The sequence below is a fragment of the Ornithorhynchus anatinus genome, chromosome X1 (genome assembly GCF_004115215.2).
Source record: "Ornithorhynchus anatinus isolate Pmale09 chromosome X1, mOrnAna1.pri.v4, whole genome shotgun sequence".
NCBI lineage: Eukaryota > Metazoa > Chordata > Mammalia > Monotremata > Ornithorhynchidae > Ornithorhynchus > Ornithorhynchus anatinus.
Genome location: NC_041749.1, coordinates 82,176,565 through 82,190,595, shown reverse-complemented (window position 1 = coordinate 82,190,595; position 14,031 = coordinate 82,176,565). Strand labels below are relative to the sequence as shown.

Here is a 14,031-nt window from a genome sequence, read left to right as displayed (position 1 = left end):
GCAGGGATGGTCTCTATCTGTTGCTGAATTGTACATTCCAAGCGCTTAGTACAGTGCTCTGCACATACTCTGTACATACCAAGCGCTCAATAAATACTATTGAAAGAATGAATGAATGAATAAAGTACAGATATGTGCATAAGTACTGTGGGGCTGAGGGAGGGGTGATCAAATCCAAGTGCGAAGGTGATGCAGAAGGGGGTGGCGAAAGTGATCGGCTCTCGGACATGAAGAGGGAAGGCGTTCCAGGACAGAGGCAGGAAGTGGGCGAGAGGTCAGCGGCAAGATAGATGAAATCAAGGTACAGTGGAGTAAGGTTGACAATGGAGGAGCAGAGTGTGCGAGCCGGGTTGTTGTAGGAAATCAGGGAGGTAAGGTAGGAGGGGGCAAGGTGATTGGTTACTTTAAGGACGACAGTAAGGAGTTTCTGTCGGACGCAGAGGTGGATGGACAGCAGAGTGAAGTATGGACTGGAGTGGGGAGAGACAGGAGGTAGGAATCCCTTGTCTTCACACTTCAGAAACACTGACTCTGAACAAGCACAGAGATGCTAAGCAAGATGACGATGAGCTCTGCTCCTCTCTCCTGGGGGAATTACCTGGTTTTCTGCAGGTTGTACCACACACAGTAATCATCACGCTGGGCAGCCAGGTAGAGTGTCTCATCTTGGGCAACCAACTCCTCGCGTGGTAAGAAGTACACACATTGCATCCAATGATCACGCCACTAAAATAGTTGAACGCAAAAACAAATTGACGCAAACGCCCTGAGTGCTTAACGATAAAAAAGCTGTTTTGAGGAGGTAAATGACAAAAATGAGAAGCAGCGTGGCCTAGTGGAAAGAGCACAGGCCTGGGAGGCAGAGGACCTGGGTTCTAATCCCAGCTCTGCTGCTGGTCTGCTGTGGGACCATGGACGAGTCACTTAACTTCTCTGTGCCTCGGTTTCCTCATCTGTAAAACGGGGATTAACTTCTACTCCCTCTTGATTATCTTGTATCCACCCCAGCACTTAGAACAGGGCTTGGCACATACTAAGTGCTTAAGTACATTTATAATGACTATAAATTATAAACGGTTACTAGCAGCAGAAACAATAATGAAATCTCTCAAACAGACCCTACCAAAAATCAATCAATGGTATTTATTAAGCGCTTACTGTGTGCAGAGCACTGTACTAAGCGCTTGGGATACTTAGAGAAGCAGCATGGCTTAGTGGATAGAGCCCGGGCCTGGGAGTCAGAAAGACCTGGGTTTTAATCCCACTTGTCTGCGGTGTGACCTTGGGCAAGTCACTTAACTTCTCAGTGACTCAGTTACCTCATCTGGAAAAGGGGGATTACGACTGTGAGCCCTAGGTGGGACAGGGACTATGCCCAACCCAACTACCCTGTATCTACCCCAGTGCTTAGTACAGTGTGTGACACACAGTAAGCACTTAATACCATGATCATTACTATTATTACTACTCCAATTCAACAGAGTTGGTAGACACGTTCCCCGAACGGCCCACAGAGGTACGTAGAATGATTAGGCAGGTTAGGCAGGGAACGTCACTGTTTATTGTGGTATTGTACTTTCCCAAGCGTTTAGTATGGTGTTCTGCACAGAGTAAGTGCTCCATAAATACGATGGAATGAACGAGGAGCCCTGGATGTTAGCTCCAGTCCCAGCACAAGTCGGCTGTGTGATTTTACCAAGTCACTTAATACCCCTGAGCTATAGTTTCCCCCGATCTGTCACAAGAGAAGGAAGACAGCTTCTCCTCCCCGCCGGCTGGAACAAGTGAGACTGCACTTTCAGACCCTTCAGTGAGCTAGCAGGGAGATCGAGCAAACTCTCTGCTTCTAGGAGCCCTCTTCCCCGCAGAAGGGGTCTCACCTATACGTTCGTTTTTTGTTTGTTTTTTTGGAATTTGTTAAGCGCTTACTATGTGCAGAGCACTGTTCTAAGTGCTGGGGTAGACACAGGGGAATCAGGTTGTCCCACATGGGGCTCACAGTCTTAATCCCCATTTTACAGATGAGGGAACTGAGGCACAGAGAAGTTAAGTGACTTGCCCACAGTCACACAGCTGACAAGTGGCAGAACCGGAATTCGAACCCATGACCTCTGACTCCAAAGCCCGTGCTCTTTCCACTGAGCCACGCTGCGCTTAGTGACTTGCCTAAGGTCATACAGCAGGCAAGTGGCAGAGCTGGGATTAGAACCCATGACCTTCTGTTCGTTGTGGGCAGGGAACGTGTCTACCTACTCTGTTACACTGTACCCTCCCCAGTGCTTAGTACAGTGCTCTGCACACATTAAGCTCTGAATAAATACCATTGTTGATGGCGATGCTGACGATGACATGATGAGAAGCAGTATGGCCTAGTGGATACAGTTCAGGCCTGCAAGTCAGAAGGACCTGGGTCCTAATCCCAGCTCCGCCAACTGTCTCTTGTGTGACCTTGGGCAAATCACTTCATTTCTCTGTGCCTCAGTTCACCCAGCTGTAAAATAGTGATTAAGATTGTGAGACCCATGTGGGACGGGGACTGTGTCCAACCTAATTATCTTGTATCTACCCCTGTGCTTAGAACAGTGCTTGACACATAGTAAGCACTTAACAAGTATTATTATTATTGTTATTATTGACAGCCCAATAAGATGCAGAGGAAAAGATGATCAGGCTGGGGCTGTTCAGGGATCCCTGCCCACCAGAGCAGATGCAGGGGGCTCCAGTATCAACCTGATGGCTTGGGTAGATACAGGTTGGCCCTAGGGAACAATAATAATAATAATTATAATAATGTTATGTGTTAAACACTTACTATGCACCAAGAACTGTATTAAGCATTGGGGTGGACACAAGGAAATTGGGTTGGACACAATCCCTGCCCCAAGTGGGGCTCACAGTCTTAATCCCCATTTTACAGATGAGGTTACTGAGGCACAGAGAAGTTAAGTGATTTACCCAATGTCACAGAGCAGTCGTGAGGCAGAAACAGGATTAGAGCCCATGACTTTCTGACTCCCTGGCCTGTGCTCTATCCACTACGCCGTGCAGCTTCCCCATCTGAGGGAGGCGGCTCCGGGGTTCCCCTAGAGTTTTAGAATGGCTTGTGTGGCTCTAATAATTGTGGTATTGGTTAAGTGGTTACTGTGTGCCAAACACTATATTAAGTACTGGGGTAGATATGAGATAAATAATAATGTTGGTATTGTTAAGCGCTTACTATGTGCAGACCACTTTTCTATGTGCTGGGGTAGATACAGGGTAATCAGGTTGTCCCACGTGAGGCTCACAGTTAATCCCCATTTTACAGATGAGGTAACTGAGACATAGAGAAGTTAAGTGACTTGCCCACAGTCACACAGCTGACAAGTGGCAGAGTCGGGATTCGAACCCCTGACCTCTGACTCCCAAGCCCAGGCTCTTTCCACTGAGTGGGGCTTAAAGCCTAGGTAGGACGGAGAACAGGTACTGAATCCCCATTTTGCAGATGAGGGAACTGAGGCTCAGAGAAGTGAAGTGAGTTACCCAAGGTCTCACACAGCAGACAAGCAGCAGAGCCGGGATTAAAACGCAGGTCCTCTGACTCTCAGGCCCGGGCTCTCTCACCAGTAGGCCAACTGCTTTTAAAGAGGGCCTGGTGCCAGCCAGGTAGCCAGAGAACCTCAGAATTTCCACAAAGACCAGATTCCCCCCAACCTCTGTGGCATTCCCCAGAGTCCAGTGCTCTGCACACAGTAAGCGCTCAAGAAATACCATGGATCGATTGACCGATTGATTGATTGATCTGGACCAGCACGACCCTCGCTAGATTATCCAGGGCAGTTACATGCCCTAAGGTGCATTTCCAGAGCCAACCTCAACCCTGGAGCAGCCCCAACGCTAGAAAGTTGCCCTAAGACTTTGAAGTTGAAGCTGGGGTGTCCAACGGCTGAATCTTTGCCACTCACATCAGGTAACCCGTCAGTTCGACTGAAGATGGTGAAATAATGGGCAGCCCCTGGGAGAAAGCTGTTCGTGAGCACATCTCGCTTCAGCTAAAATTGTGGGCATCAGCAACGGCTAATGATTGAAAGTAATCTGACAAATAGAGCATTAAGTGAGTGCTATTTTTCTTGGTAAAATATAGGAAATAGCTCCATTTAAGCACAGCATCTACCTGAAAAGTAGAGACTGTTCTTGTAATGCTAACACTCATTCCACTGAGAGTTTCAGTAACAGAAAATAATTCAAAGACATAAGCTGTGAAATGAAAATCAGATCCTTGAAATAATCAGATGCTAGCTAAGGCTAGCTTCCAAAAGAAAAAAAAAACCCTTGATATGAAATAAAATTAGGAAGTAGATTTGAGGCGTTAAAATAATTTATTTTAATTTGGGATAAAATCAGGTCTGATTTTAAATTTGTCTTTTTTTTAAATCTCTCTCTCTCCCTCTTTTCCCCCATCCAGGAGAATCAGGGAGAAGGTGGCACCAATGCCCGCTACCAGCAGTCAGGCAGGCTGATGGGAGAGTTGCTGGTCTTGTCTTACACTGCCAAGTCGTCTCCGACCCGTAGCGACTCCACAGACTCCATCTGCAATCGTTCTAGTCATATATCCGTAGGGTTTTCTTGGGAAAAATACGGACATGATTTACCACTGCCTCCTTCCACACGGTAAACTTGAGTCTCCGCCCTCGACCCTCTCCCATGCGCTGCTGCCCGGCACAGGTGAGTTTTGACTTGTAGCAGATTTATTCAATAGTATTTATTGAGCACTTACTATGTGCAGAGCACTGTACTAAGCGCTTGGAACGTACAATTCAGCAACAGATAGATATAGTCCCTGCCCAATGACGGGCTCACGGTCTAAACGGGAGATTGTCTTCCACTAACTAGTCGCTGCCCAAGCTAGGCGTGGAATTGGGTAGGCTTCTGCTTGACCCTCCCTCCCACAGCCGAGACGGGTAGATTAGTCTCTACCAGTGCCAAGTGTGCGACCTGGGTAACAGTGGGACAGGAGTGAGGATAGGTAGGAGGACAGCTGATTGAGGGTGTTAAAGCCAACGGTAAGGAGTTTCTGTTAGATAAGGAGATGGATGGGCAACCACTGGAGGTTTCTGAGGAGTAGGGAGATGTGGACTAAGCTCTTTTTTAAGAACAATAATAATAACGATGATATTTGTTAAGCACTATGTGTCAAGTACAGTTCTAAGAGCTGGGGTGGGTACAAGGAAATTGGGTTGGACACAGTCCCTGTCCCACGTGGGGTTCACAGTCTTAATCCCCTTTTTATAGATGAGGTAACTGAGGCACGGAGAAGTGAACTGACTTGCCCAAGGTCACACAGAACACAAGTGGTGGAGTCGGATTTGGACCCATGTCCTTCTGACTCCCAGGCCCTTGCTCTTTCCACTAGACTGTGCTGCTTCTCATTAGAAAAATGATCCAGGCAGCAGAGTGAAGCATGGACCAGAGAGGGGAAGCCTGCAGAGAGACTGATATAGTGGTAGAGGCGGGATACGTGGATCAGCGTGATGAAGCGTGGATCGCTTTGATGAGGCAGCTTGGCTCAGTGGAAAGAGCCCGGGCTTGGGAGTCAGAGGTCATGGGTTCGAATCCCGGCTCTGCCACTTAGCTGTGTGACTGTGGGCAAGTCACTTAACTTCTCTGTGCCTCAGTTACCTCATCTGTAAAATGGAGATTAAGCCTGTAAGCCTCATGTGGGACAACCTGATTACTCTGTATCTACCCCAGCGCTTAGAACAGTGCTCTGCACATAGCTGGCGCTTAACAAATACCAAAAGTATTATTATTATTATTAGCAAACAGCAGCACCAGAGCTAAATGGAGTTTGGTGGACGGATCTATACAATCCAGATTCTGGGGAGATTAACCTGAATTTTTAGATGAGTGCATTGGAGGACAGAAAATAGGGGTAAAATGGGATAAAACACCAAAAGTTTTAAATAGACACAGTCATTCCTGCTACAAGGTGAGAGCTGCATTCTTGAAAAAAAGCCCACCAGCTAAACCAAGGGTTAAAGGGGGAAGATGGAATGCAAACAGTCGAATCAGTTCACTGGAGAAAGTTCAAGGTATCCAGGATTCTGTCTTCCAAGTTTTTTTTCCAAACCGTCTGCATGGTGCTGATTCAAAATCATTACGATCAATGCGAATTTATTAGCATTTTACAGAGAACTGATCTGTAAAAGCTTAAAGTTCAGGGTTTCCAGTAAGCATATGATAAGAGTGATCTTTAAACACTTACAATCCAATCCCTATACAATAGCAACGAAGGGATACAGAGATTCCGAGAAGGTCGCATCAATCCATCACTGTTAATTAGTGAATGCTCACTGTGTGCAGAGCACTGTAGTAAGCGCTTGGGAGAGAACACTACAATAGAGTTGGTAGACATGATCCCAGCCAGGTTGTGACCAATTCATGGCCACAAAGGCATGTGGTTCCCCTATTTTTCCACCCACGTTCTATCCAAACTGCATAATGAAAACCGCCTTAGAGTCAAGATGACTCTGCGTGTGTGTGTCTGTGTGTGTGTGCAAAGACAGGATTGCCTTCACTTTAAAGACAACACTGCTGGTGATGAGTGTATCCATGGGTGTGATTGTCACACTGGAGATTACCTGGACACCGGGCCAGTGAAAACTCGGTTGTGCAGCTTTTTTGGCCCCTTGCCAATACATCCTAATACCTGCTGAGAATCTCCTAGAAAGAATCTGTCCTTTCAGGATCTGAAAAATACTGAAAGATCCTGAGCCCGCAGCCAGGTGACCTTGACTGGAGCCTTGCCAGATGAAGGTGATTCTAAGGGGGATCTTAAGTCATGGTAGTGATTCAGGGAAGCGGCATGGCCTAGTGGAAAGAGCAGGGGGCTGGGGAGTCAGAGGACGTGGGTTCTAATCCCAGATCTGCCGTTTGCTTGCTGTGTGACCTTGGGCAAGTCACGTAACTTTACTGTGCCTCAGTTATCTCATCTGTAAAATGGGGACTACCCTCTCAGGGTTGCATCTGGAGAGTTTCCAGTACTCTACCAGTCACGACTACGGGGGGAGAGTCAAGCAGAGGCCTACCCATTCCATTCCTAGCTTGGGCAGTGGCTAGTGAGTGGAAGGCAATCTGCTACAAGTCAAAACTCACCTGTGCTGAGCAGCAGCAGCTTGGGAGAGAGTCGAGGACGGAGACTCGTTTACTGCGCGGAAGGAGGCAGTGTTAAATCACCTCCATATTTTTACCAAGAAAACTCTATGGATACACTACCAGAACGACTGCAGATGGAAGTTGGGAATTCTGGGAGAGATGCGTCTATGGTGTCGCTATGGGTCGGACACGACTCGATAGCATAAGACAACAACAACAACAAAATGGGGATTAAGATTGGGAGCCCCCATGGGGGATAGGGACTGTGTCCAACCTGATTAGCTTGGATCCACCCCAGTGCTTAGAACAGTGCTTGGCACATCAGAAGTGCTTAACAAATACCACAATTATTATTATTACTATTCAGGAAATGGCAAATCTTGTCCTCGTTTGATGCTACGACAATGTGGTGATTTTTGGGTGATTAAGGTTAAAAGATCTATAGCACGTCTCCTAAGAATGCAATTAATAATCCTCCTGTCCCGGCCAAGCCTCTCTACTTCTGCTAACTCTCCACATAAATTCTACCAGAAGCCCTTTATTTTCTGACCTAACCTGTTGGGGAAACGTGGCCCTAGCTTTCAAATTCACCAAGGACAAGAGGATGGTGGTGTTAACTGATGAAAGGCCAGGCTAGAAACCCAGAGAGGCCTCCAGTAAATTTGGCCTTCAAATCAAAATTAGTTCTACCCTCTCATCTTTTGTTACTTTTGCCAGCAGAATATACTGCTGTTCTAAAATGAGATTCCTGTGGCAGACAGTGCCTGAAGTACCCATTCTCAGTCTTTCCTAAGAGGGTGATAGTAAAGAGGGAACAAACCCAGTGAGTTTGTCGGCTTCACGCTTGAAGACGCTGCTCCCGCCTAGGATATGATTTTTCACTAAGTTTAAATGTGGCTGAGACGAGTGAACTGAGACTGAAAACACCTTGCATATCGACTGTATGCAACCTCTGACTTGCCCAAGGATTAATCTGTCAGTATTGGCCCAGCACCCCGAATTCCCAAGCAACTGTAAACTATTCTTCAATTTCCCACTCTCATTACTTTGATAGTAATGATGGTGCTCCAAAATTGTTCGTCCTCAAAGATCTTGGTCACAGAGAGGTTCAAGTGCTGGGCAGTGATGAGAAAATCCTGATGGCCTAACTGGCGAAATTTAAGAACCACAACACCCAATATCCACCGTATTACTGTTCTTGAGCTAAAAAGAGAGCTGTCGCAGAGAAAAATAAACATTACCTCTTGTCTCTTACCTGGATATTTGTAGGGTCGGAATGAACCCAGTAGGGTGCCATGCTGCATTTTATCTTCCCCTCTGGGTCCATGTCAATATCCCACCATGACAGGACCACCTGCGCTTTGCCAGATCCTACTGACTCAAACTGAATCACGTGGCAGGCTGGCTTGCTATGGACTTGTTTGCTGAAATCCACACTGTAGAAGAACATTCCATGAGCTCTATTGTCTTTCAAAGCCATAGAACTCCTTCAATCATCTGCACATATTTTCAGTGTGTACTTGGAGAAATCCAGCAACAGAATTAGCCACTTAAGTCAAAGAATGGCTCACCTCCCCCGTGGCTCCTGCCACCTGGCAGAACCTCTTCCCCCTTATTAAAACAAATCTACAAGAGTCATCAAATTCCATCTCTGAAAGCATATTGCTTTCATTTTGCCCACTGCCGACGCAAAAGGACTGGTTTTTCTTATTTCTCAAGATATCTGCAAAGGCACCCACCGGCTAACAAGTGACGACGTAACAGGTGAAGGTAACTCTGTGTGCTGGGATACCATTTGTAAGGGGCAAGCTGGCTGAACCAGGAGGCAGGGAGCCACTGCAATGTATTTCACTAATCACGCGAGCATCTTTAGTACCTGAACATTGTCAGTACATCACTGAGGATGGTGAAGTCATCCCTTGGCACCTGGTTCAGCTGAATATCATAAACCGAGGGAGCACCGGGGCAGTTCTCCATTTCTGAAGGGGAGAGAAGAACGTTCTGATCGTCGCCTGTCTGGACGTGAATGGGAAACAACTTATTCCAGGACCACATCCTTCTGGACTCCACCAGTTGAGCATACACGGTTGCCCTGTGAGGCACAGCCTCACATTCTGCCTAAATGTTGGAAAGACAGAGGAGAAAGCAAATTCATGTAGTAAATGAAAAGAACAGGCAGGTCTCCCTGCAGGAGACACAGCGAAGAACTGAAGAAAATGAGGCAGAAGGACCTGGGTTCTAATTCCAGCTCCTGCCACTTTGGGCGGGTCACTTTACTTCTCTGTGCCTCAATTACTTCATCTGGGGATTAGGACTGTGAGCCCCACGGGGAACTCGGACTGTGTCCAACCTGATAAGCTTCTATCGACCCCAGAGCTTAGTATAGTGCCTGGCATATAGTAAGCACTTAAATATCATTTAAAAATTAAGCAGGATTGGCACTCACTAATAACTTCTGGTGATTAATGAGTCATTCTTCCCCATCTGCCTGAGAGGCAGGTTTGTATCTTCCCCGTTTAAGAAGGAATCTGAATCCCAGAGAGACTAAATGACTCGGAATCAGCAGGCATTTTACTCTATTTATTCTAAACTGTAAGCTCCCCAGGGGTAGGGAACTTGTCTGCCAGCTGTCATACTGTACTCTACCAAGAACTCAGTGCAGTGGTCTGCCCAAATGCACACAGTAAGTGCTCAAAAAATGCAGCTGACTGACCATTTTCTTACCTCTACCAGATGCCTGTGTGCATGTTCATAGGATGGTAACGCTCCCTCCCCAATCAGCTCGGTATCAAACAGCTCTGTTACCAGGATGTTTGCACGACACTGCATGTCTCCATCTGAAAAGCAAAATGAACAGAACCGATAAAGGGCTCTTCACGGTAGAGACGGGACATTCTGGAGCTGCCTTGGCAACGTACTTATAAATCTGTACAAATCACTGAGCTCATCTTCTAACAAATATCACTGGTGAAGTTTGGAGCCCTTTTATTATTAATCAAAATGGTACTTATTAAGTGCTTCTTAGGCACTAAGCACTGGGGTAGATATAAGATAATCAGATCAGTCCCTCTCAGGGTTCACGACTTAAGTGACAGGGAGAGTCATGGAGGAACCTAAGACCCAGAGAGGTTAAGTGACTTGCCCAAGGTCACACATCAGACCTACAGCAGAGCTGGGACTAGGACTCAGTTCTCCTGATTCTCCACCCCTGCTCTTTCTACTTGACCATACTTCCTCTGCTTCTGAGAAACAAAGCGGGCAACGAGAAGGAAACAGAGTCCAAGAAAGGTTAAAAAAATATGTGCAAAAAGATGGGGAGAAATGGAGAGGGAAAGAAAGGTAAAGGGTGAGCAAGAGTAGTAGTGTGGCCTAATGGATAGAGCGTGGGCCTGGGAGTCAGAAGGACCTGGGTTCTAATCCCATCTCCACCACTTCTCTGCTGTGTGACCATGGGCAACTCATTTCACTTCTCTGGGCCTCAGTTCTCTCATTTGTAAACTGGGGATTACGACAGTGAGCCCCAAGTGGGACATGGTGTAAACTGGGGATTACGACAGTGAGCCCCAAGTGGGACATGGACTTTGACCAACCTGATTAGCCTGTATCTACCCCAGCGCTTAATACAGTACCTGACATATGCCATAATGCCATATGCCATATGCCATAATGCCATAAAAACAAGACACACCCTCTGCCCAGGAATCAATCAATTGCCATCAATCAATCAAACTCCCTCCCTTGAAATTTCATCTCATCTAGGGACAAACTCAACTCTATTCCCCTGGATACCCATTCTAGGGCAGACCACCACCTCAACCAGGCCCACATCCCTCTAGGTACACATTCTGGTTTAACAATTCCTCCCCAGGGTAACTCCCCCATCCCTCTGCCATAATCCCCTGATGATGATGATAGAGCAGCAGCATCAGGAACAACAAATGAGCCTCAGTCCTGAGATTTCAGGACTGAGAACCTACAGCTAGAAACCGATTATAGAGCTATGCCCAGTGTCACTCGCATTCTCATTCCTGCCCATCAATTTCCCGCTGGGGCACAGTGGACTCAGGCAAACAGGCACACAGGAGTGCCGCACATTGCCAAGTGGGAGTAGAATGCAGGTCTCCTGCTTCCCAGAATATTGGTCTTTCCCCTGGACCAACAGCAGGGCCCCTGGACTAAAGGGAAAGAAAGAACAGAAAAATTATTTTTAAGAATCCCCTCTTCCTACTGCAAGACAGCGGGCAGAGTTCCGAGGTGGTTAACTTCAGAACGATATTTTAATGGGGGGATTTCAAACTTGCAAACTTTTCCTCATCTCCCACTCCCTTCTGCGTCACCCTGACTTGCTCCCTTTGCTCTTTTCCCCTCTCCCAGCCCCACAGCATTTATGTACATAACTGTATCTTTATTTTATTGATTTGTATCGATGCCTGCCTCTCCCCCTCTAGACCGTAAGCTCGCTGTGCGCAGGGAATGTGACTGTTTATTGCTGTAGTGTACTCTCCCAAGTGCTTAGTACAGTGCTCTGCCCCCAATAAGCGCTAAATATACGACTGAATGAATGAATGATTGAAATTTCTGGGATTAGAAAACAATGATGGAGAACAGCACCATAATGATTAAATATTTCTTTTAATTTACTATACTGCCAAAGCTCACGAGAAATAAAATTGCGGGTGTACTTTTAGAGTCTTAAAATCACTCCATCCTCAACCAGGGAAAGGTGGAATTCTTTGGTTTTTTTTAACCAAGTAGACCAACATTCTTACCTTGCCCTACAGTGACCTCAGTGGAATGCTTGTTAATGATTTTAATTTTGTCACTCAAACCATTTTTCTCCACAATCTTCACAGCAGCATCAGCCATAGGCTTGAAAACCTGGAAATCAGCACAATAAGTAACCAACTGAACCTGGACGAGTTGCGAGTAGAGTGGAAAAAATCGGGGAACCAATCTAACTCAAGTTGCTAGAACTCCTGCTCGTGCCAAGAATCCAGGGCCAGTCCTGACCAGTGCCAAACTACACACCAGGTCTGGGGCCATCCAGGCCCAGTCCAAGCCTGGTCTTGTCTGGAATCAGGGCTGGACCTGACATTCAGGATTCAGATACTTCATTCATTCATTCAATCTTATTTACTGAGTGCTTACTGTGTGCAGAGCACTGTACTAAGCACTTGGAAAGGACAATTCAGCACAGAGATAATCCCTGCCCACAATGGGCTCATAGTCTAGAAGGGGGGAGACAGACATCAAAATAAGTAAACAGGCATCAATAGCATCAATATAAAAAAAGAGAACTAGATAGATATATATTCACATCAGAACAAGACACACATCAGAAAAACACCTACACTTCCTTTTCTCACATATCCTCTGAGACAGGCTCAGGCCAGGGTTCAGGTTCCCCACACGAAAGCACACGCTTACTCTCCGACGCTGACAGAGACCAATCGCTCTGAAGTCAATTTTATTGTTTCACTAAATTTGAAGGAATCAGAGTCCGCTGGTCTGCTCTGCCTCTCCTCTTGGGACAAGAGGGGCCTTTACATTAAAGAAACTGCATCATATTAAAATGCTGAGAATAAATATTCAGACCTTTGGTATATAGGAGCCCCGTTATTAAAAAGAGTTCATTAGGAAGCAGTTTTGTGGTAAATAATCCTCTAATTATCCTCTCTAAACTTTTTTTTAAATTTTCTCTGTGTAGTAATATCAATACTCTTTATAAGTAGAGTAAAAAAAGCATGGCAGCTGGTCTCCTTTAAATTCTGAGCCTAATAGAGGAATTAGTTGCGTCCACGTGAACTGAAGGAGTTTTGTACTCCAGTGAGAATGAAAAAATGTCCGGACAGGGGTTACATGGAGGACAGCTGAAACAGAATGTTTTCATTAATTAGTAACTAAAGAGAAAATGAATTTTTTTAAGTAATGACGTTTTAAAAGACGTTCTTGGTCTTGCAGTTATTTTCCTCTTCAGTGACACGCATACTCAGAGATATAATCTCACCATCAGCAGCGTGGTCTTCAAATTACACTATATACTTGGAGAGCAGCTTGACTATTTTCCCTAGTCCACAATGTTTTTGTGTTTGGCAAATGCTTAACTGTTTGCTGAAATATAGAATCTAATTGCTTAATGGCAGTAACTGGGCATTGTCTCCAAAAACAGTTCAATGCAATGTGTGAGCCAGCTAAATGTTGAATCAGTGTGCATATATAAAAATCATCCTTTGCTCTGCTGTAATGTTTGATACTTGCAGCAGTCAGGACAGTATTATATTTTGTCCCTTAATAATGTAATCTTATTAAAACTTCTCTTCAAAATAAGAGCCACCCCATTGTCGATTGCCACCTGCCAGCATGAAGGGCTTTGGAGGCTATTTAAATACACAAAGCATTGCTCTATTTTTTTTTCCATACACACTGGAATGACAGTTCTGAAAATGAAACACATATCCGTGGAAATCCAATAAAACTGTGACAGAAAGGAAGGCTTACAAGAGTCATGCCTTTTCTTCTCAAAGGAATGGTTCATTTCAGATAGTGTTTACGAATAATTTCCTACAATGATTGTGAGGAATTCAAAGACAAAAATACTGCACAACATCTGCTTTGTTTGGCAACGCACAGTACTATATGTTAGAAACGAATGACCCCATCTTTGCCTCATCAAGTCTGGTAATGTTGGTGCGATCAGCTTTCCAAACACAAAAAAACTGATGTTTTGTTTTTTTTAATAGCACTTGTTAAGTGCTTACTATGTGCCAGGCACCATACTAAGCGCTGGGGTAGATACATGGTTGGACACAGTCTATGTCCCACACGGGGCTCACATTCTTAATCCCCATTTTCCAGACGAGGTAACTGAGGCACAGAGAAGTGAAGTGACTTGCCCAA

At 45.6% G+C, this 14,031-nt stretch overlaps 1 protein-coding gene and 1 non-coding gene across 5 annotated transcripts in view; one reads left to right on the top strand and one right to left on the bottom strand.

The window, feature by feature from the left end:
* Positions 1–14,031, bottom strand: part of PRMT7 (protein arginine methyltransferase 7) — a 69,903-nt gene that overhangs the window by 23,517 nt on the left and 32,355 nt on the right. For all 4 annotated transcript variants that reach the window (XM_029050485.2, XM_029050486.2, XM_029050487.2 and 1 more), the window contains 5 exons: positions 11,904–12,012; positions 9,859–9,971; positions 9,011–9,252; positions 8,390–8,570; positions 599–726 (listed from right to left, as the gene is read on the bottom strand). In XM_029050485.2, coding sequence (XP_028906318.1) covers positions 599–726; positions 8,390–8,570; positions 9,011–9,252; positions 9,859–9,971; positions 11,904–12,012 — 773 coding nt within the window. The remainder of the gene's footprint in view (positions 1–598; positions 727–8,389; positions 8,571–9,010; positions 9,253–9,858; positions 9,972–11,903; positions 12,013–14,031) is intronic.
* On the top strand, positions 6,988–7,124 carry LOC114806821. The gene has a single exon (XR_003754879.1). It is a non-coding gene; the product is annotated as a small nucleolar RNA SNORA7 (small nucleolar RNA).